Consider the following 18095-nt stretch of genomic DNA (forward strand, 5'->3'; position numbering starts at 1 on the left):
GAAGGGCGAGTTGTGTAGATGATTTGCGAATACACACTACGCATCACATATGACCTATGACTGAGCATTTGTAGTGGTCGCTAATTCATAAGTAGAAGAGAAATAGAAGACACGACACAACATAAATAAAAAAAATGAATTTTAATTAGGAAAAGATTTTTGGAAAATTTTCTGGTGTTTTTTCCTTTTCTTTGGGGGGGTGCCTGGGCCCCTTCCCCCCTCTGGGTACACCACTGGCTCTTCCTCACTGTTCCACCTTGCAAACTTTCACAAACTTTACTCCTTGTTCACCTTCCTATGTGATTTAGATTAGGAAAGTTGTAGGGATAATGCAGGGTGCCAGTTCAGTGGAAGCATCACCTTGTCGTAATACATAAGTAAATTGGTAAAGCATTCCTTCCCTTCAACAAACTCATGCTAATCATGAGAGGGAACAGTGCTGTTATCAACCCAATTTTTTATCTTAACTCTCACCAACTGTCCAATATTTTAACCATGACTTCTACCAAACCCCACCTACTCTTTCTGGCAGAAACTCAAATCTCACCCCTCCCCAGCACTATTCATCTCAACCTTCAAAACTACACACTCTTTAACTCCTTTCAACGTAAGGGTAGCATCTATGCATACATTTGCTCTGACCTTGCCAGAAAGCACCCAACCTAGAATTGCCCAACTTTGACAATTTTTGGTTGAAAATATCCCTTCTCCACTCAGTCAAATTCATTTGCTATCCCTAATGCAACCAACCACTCTGAGCTCTTTAATTTCCTCTCCTTAAAAATTAATTTTCTATAATCCCACTTTCTCAACAGCAAAATTATCTTCCTAGGAGATTTTAATGTCCACAACACCAAACTGGCTTTCTTCCTCCAGCTATACAGATGTTGTAGGCAGAGATGCTGAAACATTTGCCATCATTAGCAACCTTACACAAATTGTTCACATGCCAACCAGATAACCCAAACCACTCCACAAATACTCTAGATCTCTTCCTCATCAATGACCCTTCCAAATACACAGTGGATGTAGTGAGCCCACTAGTGCTCAACTCCTCCCCCATGCAACAATGTTTACACAGCCACTCCCACATGAGTAGTTTGGCATTATAACAGTGCCAAGTGGGACAGCCCCCCCCCCCATGACTTCTACTTCATTCCCATGGTTGGACTATTGTTTCCAGTCTTCCAATCCAAACATATGCACCGAACGTATCACCAAAGTAATCCTCACTGGCATGGAGACATACATTCCCCACACTTCTCTGAACTGCTATCCTTTAACTAAACTCTGGTTCTCCAAAAGATGTGCCAAGGCTGTACAAATGAAAATTCAAGCATACCACAACTGGCTCAAATCAAGAACTCCATCCTCCTTCCCTCTTATACTGAAGCCCAAAATAGATGCAAAAAAAAAAACAATCAAACAAACAGTTCAAAAGAGCAAAAAGCAGGAAATTAGCAGCCTGTCCAAACAGCAGCTGAGCCTTTTGGTTTCTCGCCAAAGCGATCAGTCTTAACTTCTGCCCAACACTATTCCCACCCCTATCATACCCAGATATTTCTATTGCATCTTCACCTACAGAAAATAGCAACCTCCTGGCCTCACACTTTGCTTCCAATGCATGCATAATTGATACTGGTAAATGTCCCCACCCCAATTACTCCAATACAAACATACAATGCCTACTATATCCTTTTGCCAGAAAGAGATCACAAAAATACTGTCCAAATTAGACATAAAAAAAATTCTCTTTTCCCTGATGACATTCTTCTAATTGTCCTGAATGTTTGTGCACCAGAATTGACTCCTATCCTATGTTGCCTGTATATACTGTCTTACTCTACTGGTATCTCTCCCACAGCCTGGAAATTGGCCTATATTCAACCCATTCCCAAGAAGGGTGACAAGTCACTGCCATCCAACTACTGCCCTATCTTACTCACCTCAGTCCTGTCTAAAGTAATAGAAAAAAATCATCAATTTTCAACTCTCGCACTATCTTGAAGGTATCCACTTAATAAATGACCGCCAGTATGGAGTCTGTCGCTGCAGATCAACAGGAAATCTGCTCACATATGTCGCCCATCTCTGGACAAATGCCATGGAGAAGTTTGGCAAATCTCAAGTGGTTGCACTTGATATCTCCAAGGTGTTTGACTGGATCTGGTACAAGGGCTTACTAAGCAAGCTGCCATTATTTGGTCTGTCTCAAGACTTCTGTACTTGGATTGCCAGCTTTATGTCTTGAACACACACACACACTGTGTGGTGACAGATGGTTCATTATCCTCTCACTATTCAACTAATGCTGGGGTTCCACAAGGTTCTGTCCTCTCACCAACCTTCTTCCCACTATATATCAATGCCCTACTTCAGCTTACCTCCAACCCAATACACAGTTTTGCAGATGAACATTGCACTCCTCCCTTTCTTTGATAAACCTTACTCCACACACCTCAACCTACAGAACAGCAACCACCACTGCCCTCAATTCAGACCTCCAAGCCATCCTCCAATGAGGTTCAGATAACCTAGTCACTTTCAATGCTAATAAAACCTAGTACTGTCTTATATCTCATAAAAAAGGACCATTATCTCTCAGTATTATTTTTGACAACACCCAAATTTCCAGACAATTTAAGATTTCTCTTCTTGGAATTACCCTAAAATCAAGCCTCTTCTGGCATAAACACATCACAACCATTGCATCCTCAGCTTCTAAAAAAACTAGGATTTCTCTTTCGCTCAAGACATTACTTCACCCTTGAACAGCTGTTAACCTTATACAAATCACAAATCCACCCAGTTATTGAATACTGCTCTCACATATGGGGTGGGATCCCCAAAAGCTCCCTCAAAATGCTTGACTCATTAGAGGAGAGCAATTACACTTAATAATCACCCATCTCTTACCAACTCACTCCCCCACTTTCACACAAACAATTGGTTTCCACAATATGTGTATTCTACAAATATTTCTATGGGAAATGTTCATCTGAAATAGTATTGAGCTCATTGGAACACGTGCAGTTGCTGCTCAACATCCCTTCACAGTGCACCTTGAAACCCATAGAAAAAGTTTCTTTTCCTCCTCCTTCATCCCTGCAACAGCTGTACTGTGGAACAGTCTTCTCCCGGTTGTGTTCCCCAAAGAGTCATTTAAATCAAATGTAAACAAGTTCCTCCTTTTCCAACCCACTACCCATACATGATACTAATGTACTATAGGTTGGTCAACTAACCTCTCGTGTATGGGCTCAACATAAAAAAAAAAATGCATGCAGAGATTAGCCTGTAACTTGTAGCCTCAGTCATTACATTACCTTTGTGGAGTGAAACAGTTCCCTATTTCTACTTCTTTGGAATTCTTGCTGTTTCAGAACTTGTTAAACAGGTATAACAAGGCTGCCATTAACTCCTTGGGACATTTCCTTAAAACATGCAATGACACATCATCAGGTCCTTTGCGTTACTGATATCGAGTTTACTTAATTCCTCGCATACCTTTTGCTTGCTCACCGACCATCCATCCTCTCCCATTCTCTCTACACCTGAGCTGCTTATGATGCTACACTGGTGAGGGAACCAAATAATACCTTGATGAATTGCTCACCAAATACCTCAGCTATGTCCTCCTAGCATTTACCAATCTACCAATCCATCTCTTATTAACATCAACTTTTCGCAATCATTCTATCTTCTACTTGCAAATATCAAAAGAACTGGCTAGGATTTTTCTTGGCCTTGCTGATTCTGCTCATGTTGCACTTTTGCTTATCAAATAAGTCACCATCCTGGCCTGCTCTTTGTCTCTTCATACAAGCTGCTTACTACCATTATTCAACTTATACTGCTTCTATAGTGTCTCTTGTTTTTACATTTCACTCTTAATCCCTTCATTTATCCATTTCACACCTACCTTAATTCAGCCTTTTGACCATTTGGAATACATTCATGTACTGATGCTGTTAAACATCATCAGTACATGAATAGAACATCAGTACCCTTTGGTCAAGCCAAGTGGCATTTATCTCCTTTCAGCTAGCTCCTCATTCTGGGCTATAGCTCTAAGCCCTCTCCTAAGCTTTTCATAAACATTGGCTGTTGTAGTTCCACATATATTCTTTCCCAAAGACGTCTTTATATGACTGGCCACCACCACCACATGGGTGATTATCTCATGATTACTCTCTCTGACTGGAGGGAAATGAGACATGCAGTTCAGTCACATTCCCTGATATGATCAGATCTAAGATTTGCTCTCCATTACATACTGTCCAAGAGAGTTCCTTCAAGAACTCAAGGAATTAATTTTTTATTTTTATTTCCAGACTGTATATCTTCATTCCAGTGAATAGTATCATAATTAAAATTACCCATGATAATCACCCCTCACTTATTTAGTAACCCAAGTTAGCTATACATTACTTCATTTCCACATTCCAGCAGCATCCTTCTAAATATCCCATCCTGTCAACCTCCACCTCACATCATACTGCCTCAAAACCCTAAAGTGATGAAGTTTGCAGGCCATGATCAAATTACTTGGTTCCCAAATTCATTGGTGTCAATGAGATCTAGTTGATAGAACATGATATACTGATGAAAATATAACAGATAGAGCATTATTTGAGAAAACATAAACAATAAGAAGGGTGGGGTATAACTAATAAATGCAGAGGACTTATCCCTCTCTAAGTATATGGGGCAGGGGCCAGGGAAGCAGTAAATACTTTGGGGCAGTTTGAGGTGAGCAAAAATCTTGGGAAATATTACTATAGCTTGCGAAATGTATAGGAAGGTGATTCTGAAATGTTCAGACATATGAGAGTGAGTGACAGGGAGGTGATAATAACTTTTACTGGTAACTGTGATTGGAAATGCGTGAATAAGAAGAATCAATTCTAATGACTTAGTTAGCATGGATATAGGGATGGCTACTTGATAGAAACTAGATAATGTATCTGGAAGGTCTTGAACAGAGAAGGGTTAACAATGTGGAGCTCAAATAACAAGGAAACAGTATGTCAAGTTCCAATCCCATATATTTCTAACATCACAGAACTCATTTTCAGGATATTCTTAAGAAATTACTATTTATTATTATTATGTGACACCTCCAAGGAGTCCAAAGACTCATTGAGGGAGGGCACCTACTCTACAGTTTTCTCTTTCCCCCAACTACAGTGAGCCACATCATCTACACTAACACCATCTACTGCCCACAACTAGTATTTTCACAAACAATCACAAACATCCATGCCCACAGCAGGATTCGAACCTGCAGCCTTTGGCTGGAGAGCAGAAACGCTAACCACTTAACCAACCATGACAAAATACAAATACAGGCACTGGTATGATTCAAACCCACAATTTCCTGCTTACAAGACAGGCACTTGAACCAACTAAGCCACGGTGCCCTTCAATGTAATTTATTATTATGTGACACCTCCAGGGAGTCCAAAGACTCATCGAGGGAGCCTACTCCACAACTCTGTCTCCACCATTCAATCCATCAACTACAATGAACCACAACTATATCAACGCCATCTACTGCCCACCACTAGTATTTTTCAAAGCCAATCACAAACATCCATACCCACAGTGTGATTCGAACCCGCAGCCTTTTGGCTGGAGAGCAGATACGCTAACCACTTGGCCAACAACTTTTAGTGGCTACTTTTCTTCCTATCCACAAATTATCAGCATGTTTCCATTTTCAAAAGATAAACGGTTTCCTCTAGCCCTCCCTAATGTCTATCAAGTTCCTTATGATTGTCATCATTCTTACTTTGGACACTCTGTAGAAAAGAGAATACAAGAACACCAATCTTATAATAGCAACAGCAAATCTGAAAAATCTGGCTTGGCACCGCACAGAATAGATACAGATCACAGCATAGTATGGTCTGAAACATGTTTACTTCGTTGATGTTGGTATAAATGTGAATGCTTCTATAAAGAAGACACTGAGCCCTTCCTTCTCTGTCCAAACTTAAAATTGGAACGACTGCCTCTCTATGTAAGATATGGGAATTTCTTATTTTAATCACACATCAATAATTTTTTTAAATAGCTAATGAATAATTAATATCGCAATATTCCTCAGTTATACTATTGTATTGTTTTATGTATAACATCATGCAGCTCTTACTTTTTCAAGCCAATCTATTGTTCGCATTCTACTTTATAATCAACTATTGTTGTATGTGAAGGCCTGTAATATTCAGGCTGAAATATATGATCTTAAATAAATAGTATTACTTATTCATTGTGTTTTTTCATGTTAATTTAACGAGATATTCAGCTGTTTGCAGATAATAATCATCTTGAAGGACCACAGCATTAACATTTACTAATTAGCACTCTTTCAAGCTCCACAGAGTGAATGAATGGGGATGTCAGTTGATGCAATGAAATGTAAAGTCTTGAAATTTGAAATTCACTGCTAGAATATATATTGCACTGGCAGAACTATACTTGAGGAAGTGGAAGAGGCCAAAAGGACTTAGTGATATTTGATAGAAATTTGAAATTCAGGGGACATATCCTTTATCTAACTGTAAGCAAACAATGTTTGCATGTGACATATCCTTGTGACTAGGTTACTTGTATATAGAAGCTGTTGACTTCACATCAGTTGTCTTGGTATCCCATAATGCAAAAACATTATGGAAAGGGCCACTATCTGGACCAGTTTCAATCTTTTATTAAGGTCTTATCAGTGGGTGTTAAATTCAGGAAGATACCACAGTTGAATTAATGCAAAAGCCAAATTTTTCATATACAAACAGTAAAAAAGGTGTTATACTAAATACTCTGGATCAGAAATAGTTATAGAAAGTTTTTTTACTTGGTTACAAACCTAATTAAATTTGACAAGAAACATCTATCATCTACAGGAAGAAGAGACTATTATTATTCCAGGCAACTCCAAGGAGTCTACAGACTCATCGAGGGAGGCCCTAACATCATGTCAAGAACAATTATTCGACATTCACACAGTATCTATCATACCTCACCTTAAACTCATTCACGGTCGTAGCACCCACAACAGACTCTGGCAGCTTATTCCACTCATTCACCACTCTCCAAGTAAAAAAACCTAGCTCTAACACCCCTGCTAACCACTGTCCTATGGATGTCCAAACAGGATGTAAAGCCTATACCTAAATTGTTCAGATGACAACATCTATTATCAACTTATTAAACTTTATCAAGCCACTTTATGCCTCCAGTACACAGGTCACAGGTTTATCTCTTTTTCTGGGCAATGCAATTCATCTCCCACCTAAAAGACAATCACAAACACCTATTACTATCAACTATGGCATGTTGGATGGAGAACAAGTACATTACCCACTCAGTCTCAGCCATCTTACCCAGCATAAGTTAATTCTGGCAAGTCAGTTAATCCTATTGCCATAGTATTCCTTTGCTAGTTTGTCTGTTTTATAGGATTAAAAGCATGAATTACTAGAACAACTGTAAACTCCTTTCTTTATGCCAGTTCCATATGACATCCAATTCCTCTTCACTTCTTCTGCAGATTTTCCCACTTAAGTAGGGTCGCTTTTTGTGGTGAGTCTCCTCCACAACTTCCTGTCTTGGGCTGTAGCTACATCCAAGTTCTTCATCCTCAAGTCCTCCTCCACCATCTCCCTCTATCTCTTCTTTGGCTTTGGCCGTCCGTGCTTCCTCTTCCCCTGCACATCCATCTGCATGACCTTTCTTCCCACATACTCTTCCTTCCTCCTCATCACATGACCAAACCATCTCAACCTTGCCTCCTGTATCTTTGCTCCTAAGTTCGTAACTTTCACCGTTCCCCTTACATAGTCATTTCTCGGATGATCCTTTCTAGTCACACCGCACATCCACCTAAGCATTCTCATCTCCGCCACCTCCATCCTGCTGATGTTATTTTTCCTCAGGGCCACAGTTTCGAAAGCATACGTCATAGTTGGTCTCACTACTGTCCTGTAAATTTTGCCTTTTAGATTGATCAGCACCCTCTTATCACATAGCACCCCAGCCATCTCTCTCCAGTTCCTCGATCCTGCATCCCACTTCTTTCTCCTTCTCAACCTCACCATCCTCTTTCATTGTTGAACCTAAGTATCTAAAGTCACTGACCTTCCTGATGACATTTCCTTCCAGCTCCAGATCTGTCTCCTGGCTGCCATCCACTTCGCAACATATATACTCGGTCTTACTTCTGCTCAGTCTCATACCTCTCTTCCAGTACTTTCCTCCAACTTTCCAGTTGGCTGCCACTTCTTCTCTTGATTCTGCACACAGCACGATGTCATCTGCATACAACATAGTCCAAGGCGCGTCTTCTCTCACTTCCTCCATCACAATATTAAACAGGAACGGACTTGATGCAAGCCAACTGTCACTGGAAACCTTTCTGTCACTCCAAGGCAGGTTTGAACACTTGTCTTCACATTTCTGTACATCTCCTGCACCAACCTGACATATTTCTCTGGTATCTTCTTCTCCCTCAGACACCTCCAGACTTCTTGCATTGGCACTCTATCTATCATATGCTTTCTCCAGATCAATAAATACCAGATGTAGCTCTCGTTGCTTCTCTCGAAACTTTTCCATCTGTCGTACCCCACAGATAGCATCTGTGGCCAATCGACCAGGCATGAAGCCAAATTGCTCCTTTGCAATCTCCACCTCCTTCCTCAGTCTTCATCAAGAACCCTTTCTAGGATTTTCATTGTGTAGGACATCAACTTTATTCCTCTGTAATTCTTAGTCTTGTGCATCCCCTTTACCCTTGTAGATGGGGACAAGAGTACTTTTCCTCCATTCCTTGGGTATATTTTCCTGTTGGCAAACTTTCATGAACAGGTCCCACAGCAGGTCAATTTCCTTTTTTCCCCAGAGCCTTCCATGCCTCCACTGGAATCCTGTCTGGGCCCACCGATTTTCCATTCTTCATCCTCTTCACGGCCTCCTTCACTTCTACTCTACTGATGTTCTGCACCATTCCCTCAGAAGGCTGCCCATCTTCTCTGTGAGTCCTCGCATTTTCCTCATGCAAAAGTTCCTCAAAGTATATTCTCCATTTGTTTCTTATGTCCACATCCCTCCATAATATTCTTCCTTCAGCATCTTTGATCTGCCTCACATGTACGATGTCCTTTGAAGCCTTATTTCTACATTTTGCCAATTGATAAATCTTTCTCTGTCCTTCCTTTGTTTCTAAATGATCATAAAGGTCTTGATGATTAAGTTGTTGCACATGGCTTCGCCTGTGCAACAACTCTCTTGGCTTCTCGCTTTTCTCTCTGTCCTCTTCCACTCTTGACTCGTCCCACTTCTGCTTTGCATTGCTCTTAGCAGTTACTGCTTCTTGTACATCATTATTCCACCACCAAACCTCTTTCTGTCTGTAAACTTTCTGAATGTTTCACCAAGCACCTTAATTGCACAGCTTAAAATTACTTTTGAATTATGTCTCCACCAGTCTTGTACACTTTCTAGTCCATCCAAAATCCTCTCTAACACCTTCTCCCTAAAACAGTTCCTCACACGCTCTTCTTTTAAGCAAAACCACTTAATTTTCTTCCTCCCATGACTTCCAAAGGTTCTTATCTTCGACTTTATTTCAAAGTCTGCACACAGCAGCTGGTGTTGCTGCACCACTTGATCTGTTGGGATTACTTTACAATTTTTTACTGCCTTAAGATGTTTTCTTCTGGTCAAAATGTAGTCAATCTGTGAACTATTTACAATAGTTCAGGGATTTCCACTTTTAAATGTTATCAAATGCTCTTCCCTCTTACAGAAGAAGGAGTTCACAATTGCCAGTTAAAAACGCTACTGCAAAGTCCAAAATCCTCTCTCTTTCCTGGTTCATCATTTCCACTCCATGGCCACCATGCACCCTTTCACAGTCCCTATTCTGTCTCCCTATGTGTCCGTTCAAGTCTTCTCTGACAATCACCATCTTGTTTTCTTCCAGTTCCCTCATTTCTTTATCTAGCACATTCCAGAATTCATCTTTCTCTTCTGCTGTACAGCCAACTTGTGGGGCGTATACACACAATACGACCAGTTGCTCTTCTCCAAGATCCAGTTTCATTCGCATGATCCTGTCGTTCCTCCTACTCACTTCCAGTACTTCGCCCTTCATTCTGCCACACACCACAATTCCAACACCATTTCTTCCCTCTTTATTCACTCCAGAGTAGAACAATTTATACCCATCTCCTAGTTCCTTCGCCTTTTCTCCCTTCCACCTTGTCTCCTGCATGCATAAAATGTCCAACTTCCTCTTCCTCATCAGGTCTGCCACCTCTCTTCCCCTTCCAGTACATTGGGGGTAAGGAGAAATATAATTTAATATATATTATATGAAGTAAGGCATGGTCCAGCATCAGGTACCTTGGGTTTGCAATGCCCATACTCACTAAAGTGAGCCCATGAAGTAAATTCCTCTTCACTTGAAAAGCAAATTTTTTTTTCATCTCTTAGCATGAAAATCTTTCATCTGTATATGTATTTCATATCATCTCTTTTCCTCTTATTCACCAAACTCTGCAATCTAGATTTCTTCCACTTAGCACTGTAACTTATAATTCTCCTCAACTTTGCATCATCAGCAAATGAAGATCCCTAGCCAGTCCACATGATATATCATTTACAAACAAGTTACACAGCAGGGTCCAAGAACACAGCCCTGGTGCAAGCCACTGGTTACCTTCAATTTTTTGAGATGCTTCTCCATCATATACAACTTGCTGGTATCATTAAGAGAGCCAATCTCATATCCATCTAACCAATATGCTATGCAGTTTGTACACCAACTTATGATATAATAATCTATCAAACAATTTTTCAAAGTACAAGAATATTACTGTATATTATTCTCCCTTATCTAATAGACTCATCACCTTATCATAAAGTGTAAGTAAATTACTAAAAAAAAGACCTATCCTTTACAAATCCATGCTGACCATCATAAATGTCCATCAATCCAATCTTGTATCCTATTCCTAACCAATCTCTCTAACACCTTGACCACAACAGCAGTTATGCAAACTGGTCTACAATTGAAAACTTCTTTCCTAAAATTATTAATTAACTTAAGGAATTCACAACGTACTCTAGAATATAAATTAAACTTTAACATATATTTTCAATATTTCGACAACGTCACATTTCCATCTTCAGAGGAACTTAAAATATAAACACATACATGCAGGCACTACACACAGTAAATGAGGATGAAGCGAGGAAGCTGCTGTTGTTTCTCCTAAAAGTCTTGATGGTGAACCCTAGCCGGCTATGTAGGTATTCTTGGAAGTTGGGCTGAAGGTCTCCTGATGTAGTCTCCCAAATTTGGGGCAGTCTCATGCAACCAAAGTTGTTGAAGTTTGGCATGTTTCTTAGGGCTGAGGCTGATTCCATGAAAATTCTTTCAAATTTGAACTTGCTATGGTGTATTATTGTGGCTTTCTTCCACCGTATTCTGTGGCATGTATCCAGAGCATGGTCTGCAAGACCAGAGTGGCTATACTGGTGAAAACAGATGTAGTCCTTGTTTGGAAATTTTGATATTCGCTGTCCCGCTGTTGGGCCAAAGTAGAACAGCTTACAGCTGCAAGGGACCTGGTATACAACAGGTAGGTCTAGGGGAAGTGGTTGGTCTTTAGTGGAGTGGATAAGGGATGCCAATTTTCTATATGGTCTGTAACAAGATGTCGTCGTGTTTTTTTAAGATTTTAGTAATTTTTTCTGAGGTGCCTCAGATGTAGGGAATGGTGATGGATTTAGAGTAATCCTTGTTGTGAAGGGGGGGGGGGGTTACTGGTTTCAATATTTTTTGGATTTTTTGGGGGAGGATAGCCATTGGCTGGGAAAGTGTTGAGGATGTGATTTAGTTCAGTGGATAGGGCATTATGATTTGAACAGATTAGTTTAGCCCTGTTATGTAGTGTCTTAATAACTCCATATTGTTGTGAGGGGGGGGGGGATTGTTGGTGAATGTATCTACCTGTATGGGTAGGTTTTCTGTAAACTGAGAAAACCAAGGTTCCATCAGGCTGGCAGGTGACTAGTGTGTCTAGGAAAGGAATGCAGTTGTGTTTTTCCTCTTCCAGGGTGAATTTGATTCTGGGGTATTGGTTGTTTAAGTGTGTTAAGAAGGAGAGGAGTGTATCAGAGCCATGTGGCCAAATAGTGAACATGGTTGGTTTTTGTAGGACAGAGTTTAAAGCTTTCTCTTCAAAAGTCTCCATAAAGAAGCTTGTGTTCTCACCAAAGCAAGACCACCAAAAACCAACATATCCAATAGTGAATATAAAGCTCTGCAGGAAATGAAGAAAAACAAAGAAATAGTAATCACCAAAGCGGATAAGGCAAACGCTGCCGTAGTACTCAACCAAACGGACTACACAGGTAAGCTTAATGCGCTATTATTAGATCTGGCTACTTACCTCCCTATTGAATAGAATCCCACCAACTCGCAAATCAGAACACTCCATAGGCTCCTTAAAAAGGTTACTTCTTGGCATGTAGAAGTTACTAACAAATTAAAAACGTTTAACTCTATACCCCCCCCCCCGTATATGTGATCTCCCAAAAATACATAAAGAAAATGTGCCATTATGTCCCATAATGGATGGCATTGATTTCCCCACACACAAATTAGCTAAACATTTGGCCAAAGAGTGCACACACTATACTGGCAACACACCATCACACATAAAAAAAAAAACTCAGCCCACTTCAAAGCCAGCATAGAAAACCTTACACTCCAACATACTGACAAATGGTCAGTTTTGAAGTCTCCTCCTTATTCACAAATGTCCCACTCAAGGAAACCTTAGAGCTAATCCAAGCTAAATTTCCTCCCGATATCTTAGCCCTATTTCAGCTCACAATGAACTTGGGCTATTTCGTTTAGCAGGGAAAATTCTACAAATAAATAGAGGGGACAGCCATGGGTTCACCACTCTCCCCACCCTTGGCCAACTCCTTTATGGAGACTTTTGAAGAGAAAGCCTTAAACTCTGCCCCACAAAAACTAACCATATGGCTTCGCTACGTTAATGATGTGTTCGCTATTTGGCCACATGGCTCTGATACTTCTCTCGTTCTTAACACACTTAAACAACCAACACCCCCAGAATCAAGTTTACCCTGAAAAAAAAGAGGAAAATAACAGCCTCCCTTTCCTAGACACACTAGTCACCTGCCAGCCTGATGGAACCTTGGTTTTCCCAGTTTATAGAAAACCCACCCATACAGGCAGATACGTTCACCAACAATCCCACCCCACCCCCTCACAACAATATGGAGTTATTAAGACACTACACAACAGGGCTAAACTAATCTGTTCAAATAATAAGTGCCCTAACCACTGAACTAAATCACTTTCTCAGCCAATGGCTACCCCCCCTAAAAAAATCCAAAAAATATTGAAACCAGTAAACTACAACCCCCCCCCCTTCACAACAAGGATTACTCTAAATCCATCACCATTCCCTACATCCGAGACATCTCGGAAAAAATTACCAAAATCTTAAAAAACATGACTTGACCTCTTGTTACAGACCATATAGAAAATTGACATCCCTTATCCACTCCACTAAAGACCAACCATTTCCCCTAGACCTACCTGGTGTATACCAGGTGCCTTGTAGCTGTAAGCTGTCCTACTTTGGCCAAACAGGCAGGACAGCGAATATCAGAATTTCCGAACACAAGAACTACATCTGTTTTCACCAGTATAGCCACTCTGGTCTTGCAGACCATGCTCTGGATACACGCCACAGAATACAGTGGAAGAAAGTCACAATAATACACCATAGCAAGTTCAAATTTGAAAGACTTTTCATGTTATCAGCCTCAGCCCTAAGAAACATGCCAAACTTCAACAAATTTGGTTGCACGAGACTGCCCCAACTTTGAGAGACGTTCATCAGGAGATCTTCAGCCCAACAGCCAAGAATACCTGCATAGCCCACTAGGGGGCACCATCAGGACTTTTAGGAGAAACAATAGCTTCCTCGCTTCGTCCTCATTTACTGTGTGTGTAGTGCCCGCGTGCACGTGTCTTTATTTTAAGTTCCTTTGAAGATGACAACGTAACGTTGCCGAAATATTGGAAATATATATTAAAATTTAATTTAATTTATATTCTAGTGTACGTTGTGAATTCCTTAAGTTAATTAATGATCATGTATAACCAACGTGTAAGTCTTTCTACGAGAATTTCTCTCCTAAAAATTCTGTTCTTTACTATAATTGCATATCAGATACGAAGTCATGTTCTCTCTGTTTTAAAATTAACATTGGTCTACAATTGAAGACTTCTCTCCTAAAAATTATGTTTTTTACCACAATTGCATATCAGATATGAAGTCATGTTTTCTCTTTGTTTTAAAATTAACATTGGTCTACAATTGAAGACGTCTCTCCTAAAAATTCTGCTTTTTACCACAGTTGCATATCAGATATGAAGTCATGTTTTCTCTTTGTTTTAAAATTAGCATTGTTATACATTTAAAGTTTTGTAAAATTATATAAAAGAATAATTTTAATATATTATCAAAATAAATATTGTTGATCGTTTTTAACTAGACAATTCCAATGAACATGCCACGTGTAGACCAGGTGCCAGCTGGAGCTGAAGTAAAGAATCGGTATGCTAATGTTATTCCAAGTAAGTTATTTTATTACTATCAACAGATCTTCAGGGAGTCAGAAGACTTAATAGGGGAGATCATCTGAACTACTATTTTAAAACTAATTCACTGCTTTATACACTGGTGTCCAAAAACTAAGAACAAATACTATTTCTGAAGATTACAACTGCAAATTCAGATGAATCAGCTTGTGGCAATTTACATAACTGAAGATTTCAAGTAGAAAGTTTATATGCATTCAAATTGACTCCTTTGAATTGCGTGCAAAGGAGTCACATGGTAGCACACAACAGTATAAGAGTTAAAAGGCTGCACTAAGCAAATTGTGTTTGAAGTTCTTTTAGTGAAGAATAAAGTTGCAAACTTGGATGTCTTTATAATGTTTTGTCTTGTCTTGTTTATCCCTGGATGCATGAAAAAATTATTGGAAAGCTTGAAGAAGGCCTAGAATTACTGATATTGCCAGAGAGTTTGGAATCCCACATAGCATTGTGGCACTGGGCAGCATTTCAAATCAATGGAATGTGATCCAGACGTTTGCTAAGAAGTCGTCTTTGCTCAACAACAGAGCATGGAGATAGTTTTTGGTTATAATGGCAAAACGTAATCAATGCATCATGACAGGTCAGCTTGCAAGTCTGCTCCATTTAAACACAGGTACATAGATATCTAGACAAACTATGGCAAGATGTCTGCAATATGTAGGCCTAAAAGCCTGTAGTCTGAATCCCTTTATCCACAGCTCATCATAAAGCATGTTTTCTGTGTCTTGTTCAATTTTTTCCATAAAAATTGAACAAGACACTAATGGGCTAATGTACGCTTTACAGATGGTCGTTTTAATCTTTCCTCCAATTCTAGATGACACTTGATCTGGAGTGAAAGTGATACTGCTTACCATCATGAAAATGTTCTTGAAAGGGATAAATGTGGAGGTGCTGAGGCATTGTATAGGGAGTCATTATGCTTAATGGACATACCGAGATACAAGTGCTGGAAAAAGGGATCATGACGGGTCCCTTTTTCCAGCACTATGGAAATGATATTGCAACAGAGTTCTTCAATATGATGTTCTATTGCTCTGTGGTGCTGTAGATGAGGAATTCGTTTTTATGGATGACAGTGCCACACACACCACATCTTACATGAGCAGTGGAGATACTTCTGAAGACCAAGGATATTAATCGATTTGAGTGGCCAGCATGGTCTCCAGATCTCAACTTTATAGCACATGTTTGGGATGCAAAAGGGAGATGCACATTGCTGCTCAAAATTCTCCTCCAGAAACAAACAAGGCCTTATCCTTAAAGAGCCAAGAGGCTATTTTTTTTTTTTTTTCGGCGACATAAATTAAGTTATGTTAAAAAAATAATAAATAATACGGGATTTACTATCCCCCCTTAACTTAAGGCCTTATCCTTGTTGAAAGTTTTTCACTTGGTTATATTATAAATTAAAGATATCAAGTAATTATATACTTGGTTTAATCCATTATCCAAGTGTAAGCAAACAAAGTTTACTCCTGAAGTATCTTTCAGGACTGGGGAAACTCATGGCAAAGGTGGTATGACTTGACATCACTTTTTCTTGGTATCCCATGCAAAACACATCCTTGCAGACAAGTATATAATGCTATCCATTATGGGAAGGGTCACTATGCAGACCGGTTTCGACCTTTATTGAGGTTTCATCAGTCGGAGCCAGACCAGGAGGTGAGATACCAAGGTTGAAGTAATTCAGAAGTCATATTTTCCTATATGAGTTGGCAAAAGGTGTCACACCTTATTATTAAAATACTCTGGGTTAGAGATAGATAGTTGTTGAAAGTTTTTCACTTGGTTATATTATAAATTAAAGATACCAAGAAATTATATACTTAGTTTAATCCATTATTCAAGTGTAAGTTTGCATCTGAAGGAGGATTCGGCCAGTTTGCCTCAAGAACTCCTGAATCACTTGGTGCTAAGCATGGTACGACATTGTGAGCTACACTGCAGTTTGGGTGAGCATATTCCATACTGAAATGTCTCTCCACAAAGTTTTCTGTAAGAACTGTACATTAATTCCTTAATTCCTTAACATGCATTCTTAAGAAATTTGTAACTTTTTGCCAAAAAACGTATTGCAATGTAATTTCTATGAAATTTATAACATGCATTTTGTGTAATATAATTTATTAGTATGCTGGCAATAAATTTGTCCACATTTGACTGTAGTCAAGAAACTTTTTTTTTCATATACAAATTAGGTTTTGGACAGTAGTGTATTTCTTATAGAATTACTACCTCTCAAGTTAAAAATGAATGATCACTCTCTACAGATGGAGGCAAAACAGCCATTACATTTATAGACAGATTTTTTTCATTTCTCTTACTTGATCCACACTGCACACATCACATTGCACACAAAACTAAAAAATATAAAAGGTACTTGAAGTTATCAGGAATAATTGCAAGTGCTGCAGTCAATTAGAACAAGGCCTGAAGAAATATAGTATTTAATGCAGTACTGTATTTCTTTATTATTATTATTATCACTTCCTCCATGGAATCAGCAGACTCATTGTGGTGAGTTCATTCGACTGACAACATATTTATCATACTGAATCTTAAAATCCTTAATACTCCCTGCATTAACAACATATTCCAATAATGTGTTCCATTCAATCACAATTTTTCATGTAAAAAATTTACTCCTCATACTTTTCTTCACAACACTCTTACACAACTTCAGGGATGGCCTCTGGTTCTTTCCCTCTCACCTGGCACACATTGTATTAATCCCATCTGTATTAATCAGATAAAATCCCCTTAATAACTTAAAAGTCTCTATCATATCACCTCTTTTCTTCATAACCACCAAACTCTAATTTACATTCTCTTAACCTCTATCTCTCTCCCTATAGCCTAGCTGTGGTAGCTGTTCAAGATGGACATCTCTGCCAGGTTGGATTCTTGGTATCTAGTTGTTTTGTTGTAGATTTAGTTGTTTTACAAAAAAAGGATGTGTGTGTGTGTGTGTGTGTGCGTGCCTTTCACTGTTTTGGTCTCTTTTAGTATCAATTTTTGCTGCTAAATTTGGTTAATAGCAAGAAATTCTTTTAAACAAGGAGCTGGCTGCTTCGTCGCTATCAACCTGCCAGGGAATGCAGTAGTTTCCACTCGTGAAACAAGTGTTTGGTGGTTAGGAAGTGTACATGTGTTTGCTATTATTTATTTTTACAAACTATCCTGTATCAATGGCATGAAGCTGAAATTCAGTTATCATATTTAATTTTTTTTTTTTTTTTCTGTTGTGCTTAACATTTGGCATGCATTGTTTCAATTTTGTTTGTTGTAACTGCCATCTATCAAACTCAAAGCTATTTGAATCCCCTACCTCAGCTGCTGCCCAGCTCCATTTTTTTTTTCAACATATGAA

At 39.2% G+C, this 18095-nt stretch overlaps 1 protein-coding gene across 4 annotated transcripts in view; it reads left to right on the forward strand.

Annotated features, from left to right (window-relative positions):
* Positions 1 to 18095, forward strand: part of LOC150101846 (uncharacterized) — a 229860-nt gene that overhangs the window by 126102 nt on the left and 85663 nt on the right. For all 4 annotated transcript variants that reach the window (XM_090400253.1, XM_090400256.1, XM_090400254.1 and 1 more), the window contains exon 8: positions 14611 to 14692. In XM_090400253.1, the coding sequence (XP_090256379.1) occupies positions 14611 to 14692 (82 nt within the window). The remainder of the gene's footprint in view (positions 1 to 14610; positions 14693 to 18095) is intronic.

The sequence above is a fragment of the Typopeltis vanoorti genome, chromosome 11, assembly GCF_054136105.1.
Source record: "Typopeltis vanoorti isolate ZY-2024b chromosome 11, IOZ_Tvanoo_1.0, whole genome shotgun sequence".
Lineage (NCBI taxonomy): Eukaryota > Metazoa > Arthropoda > Arachnida > Uropygi > Thelyphonidae > Typopeltis > Typopeltis vanoorti.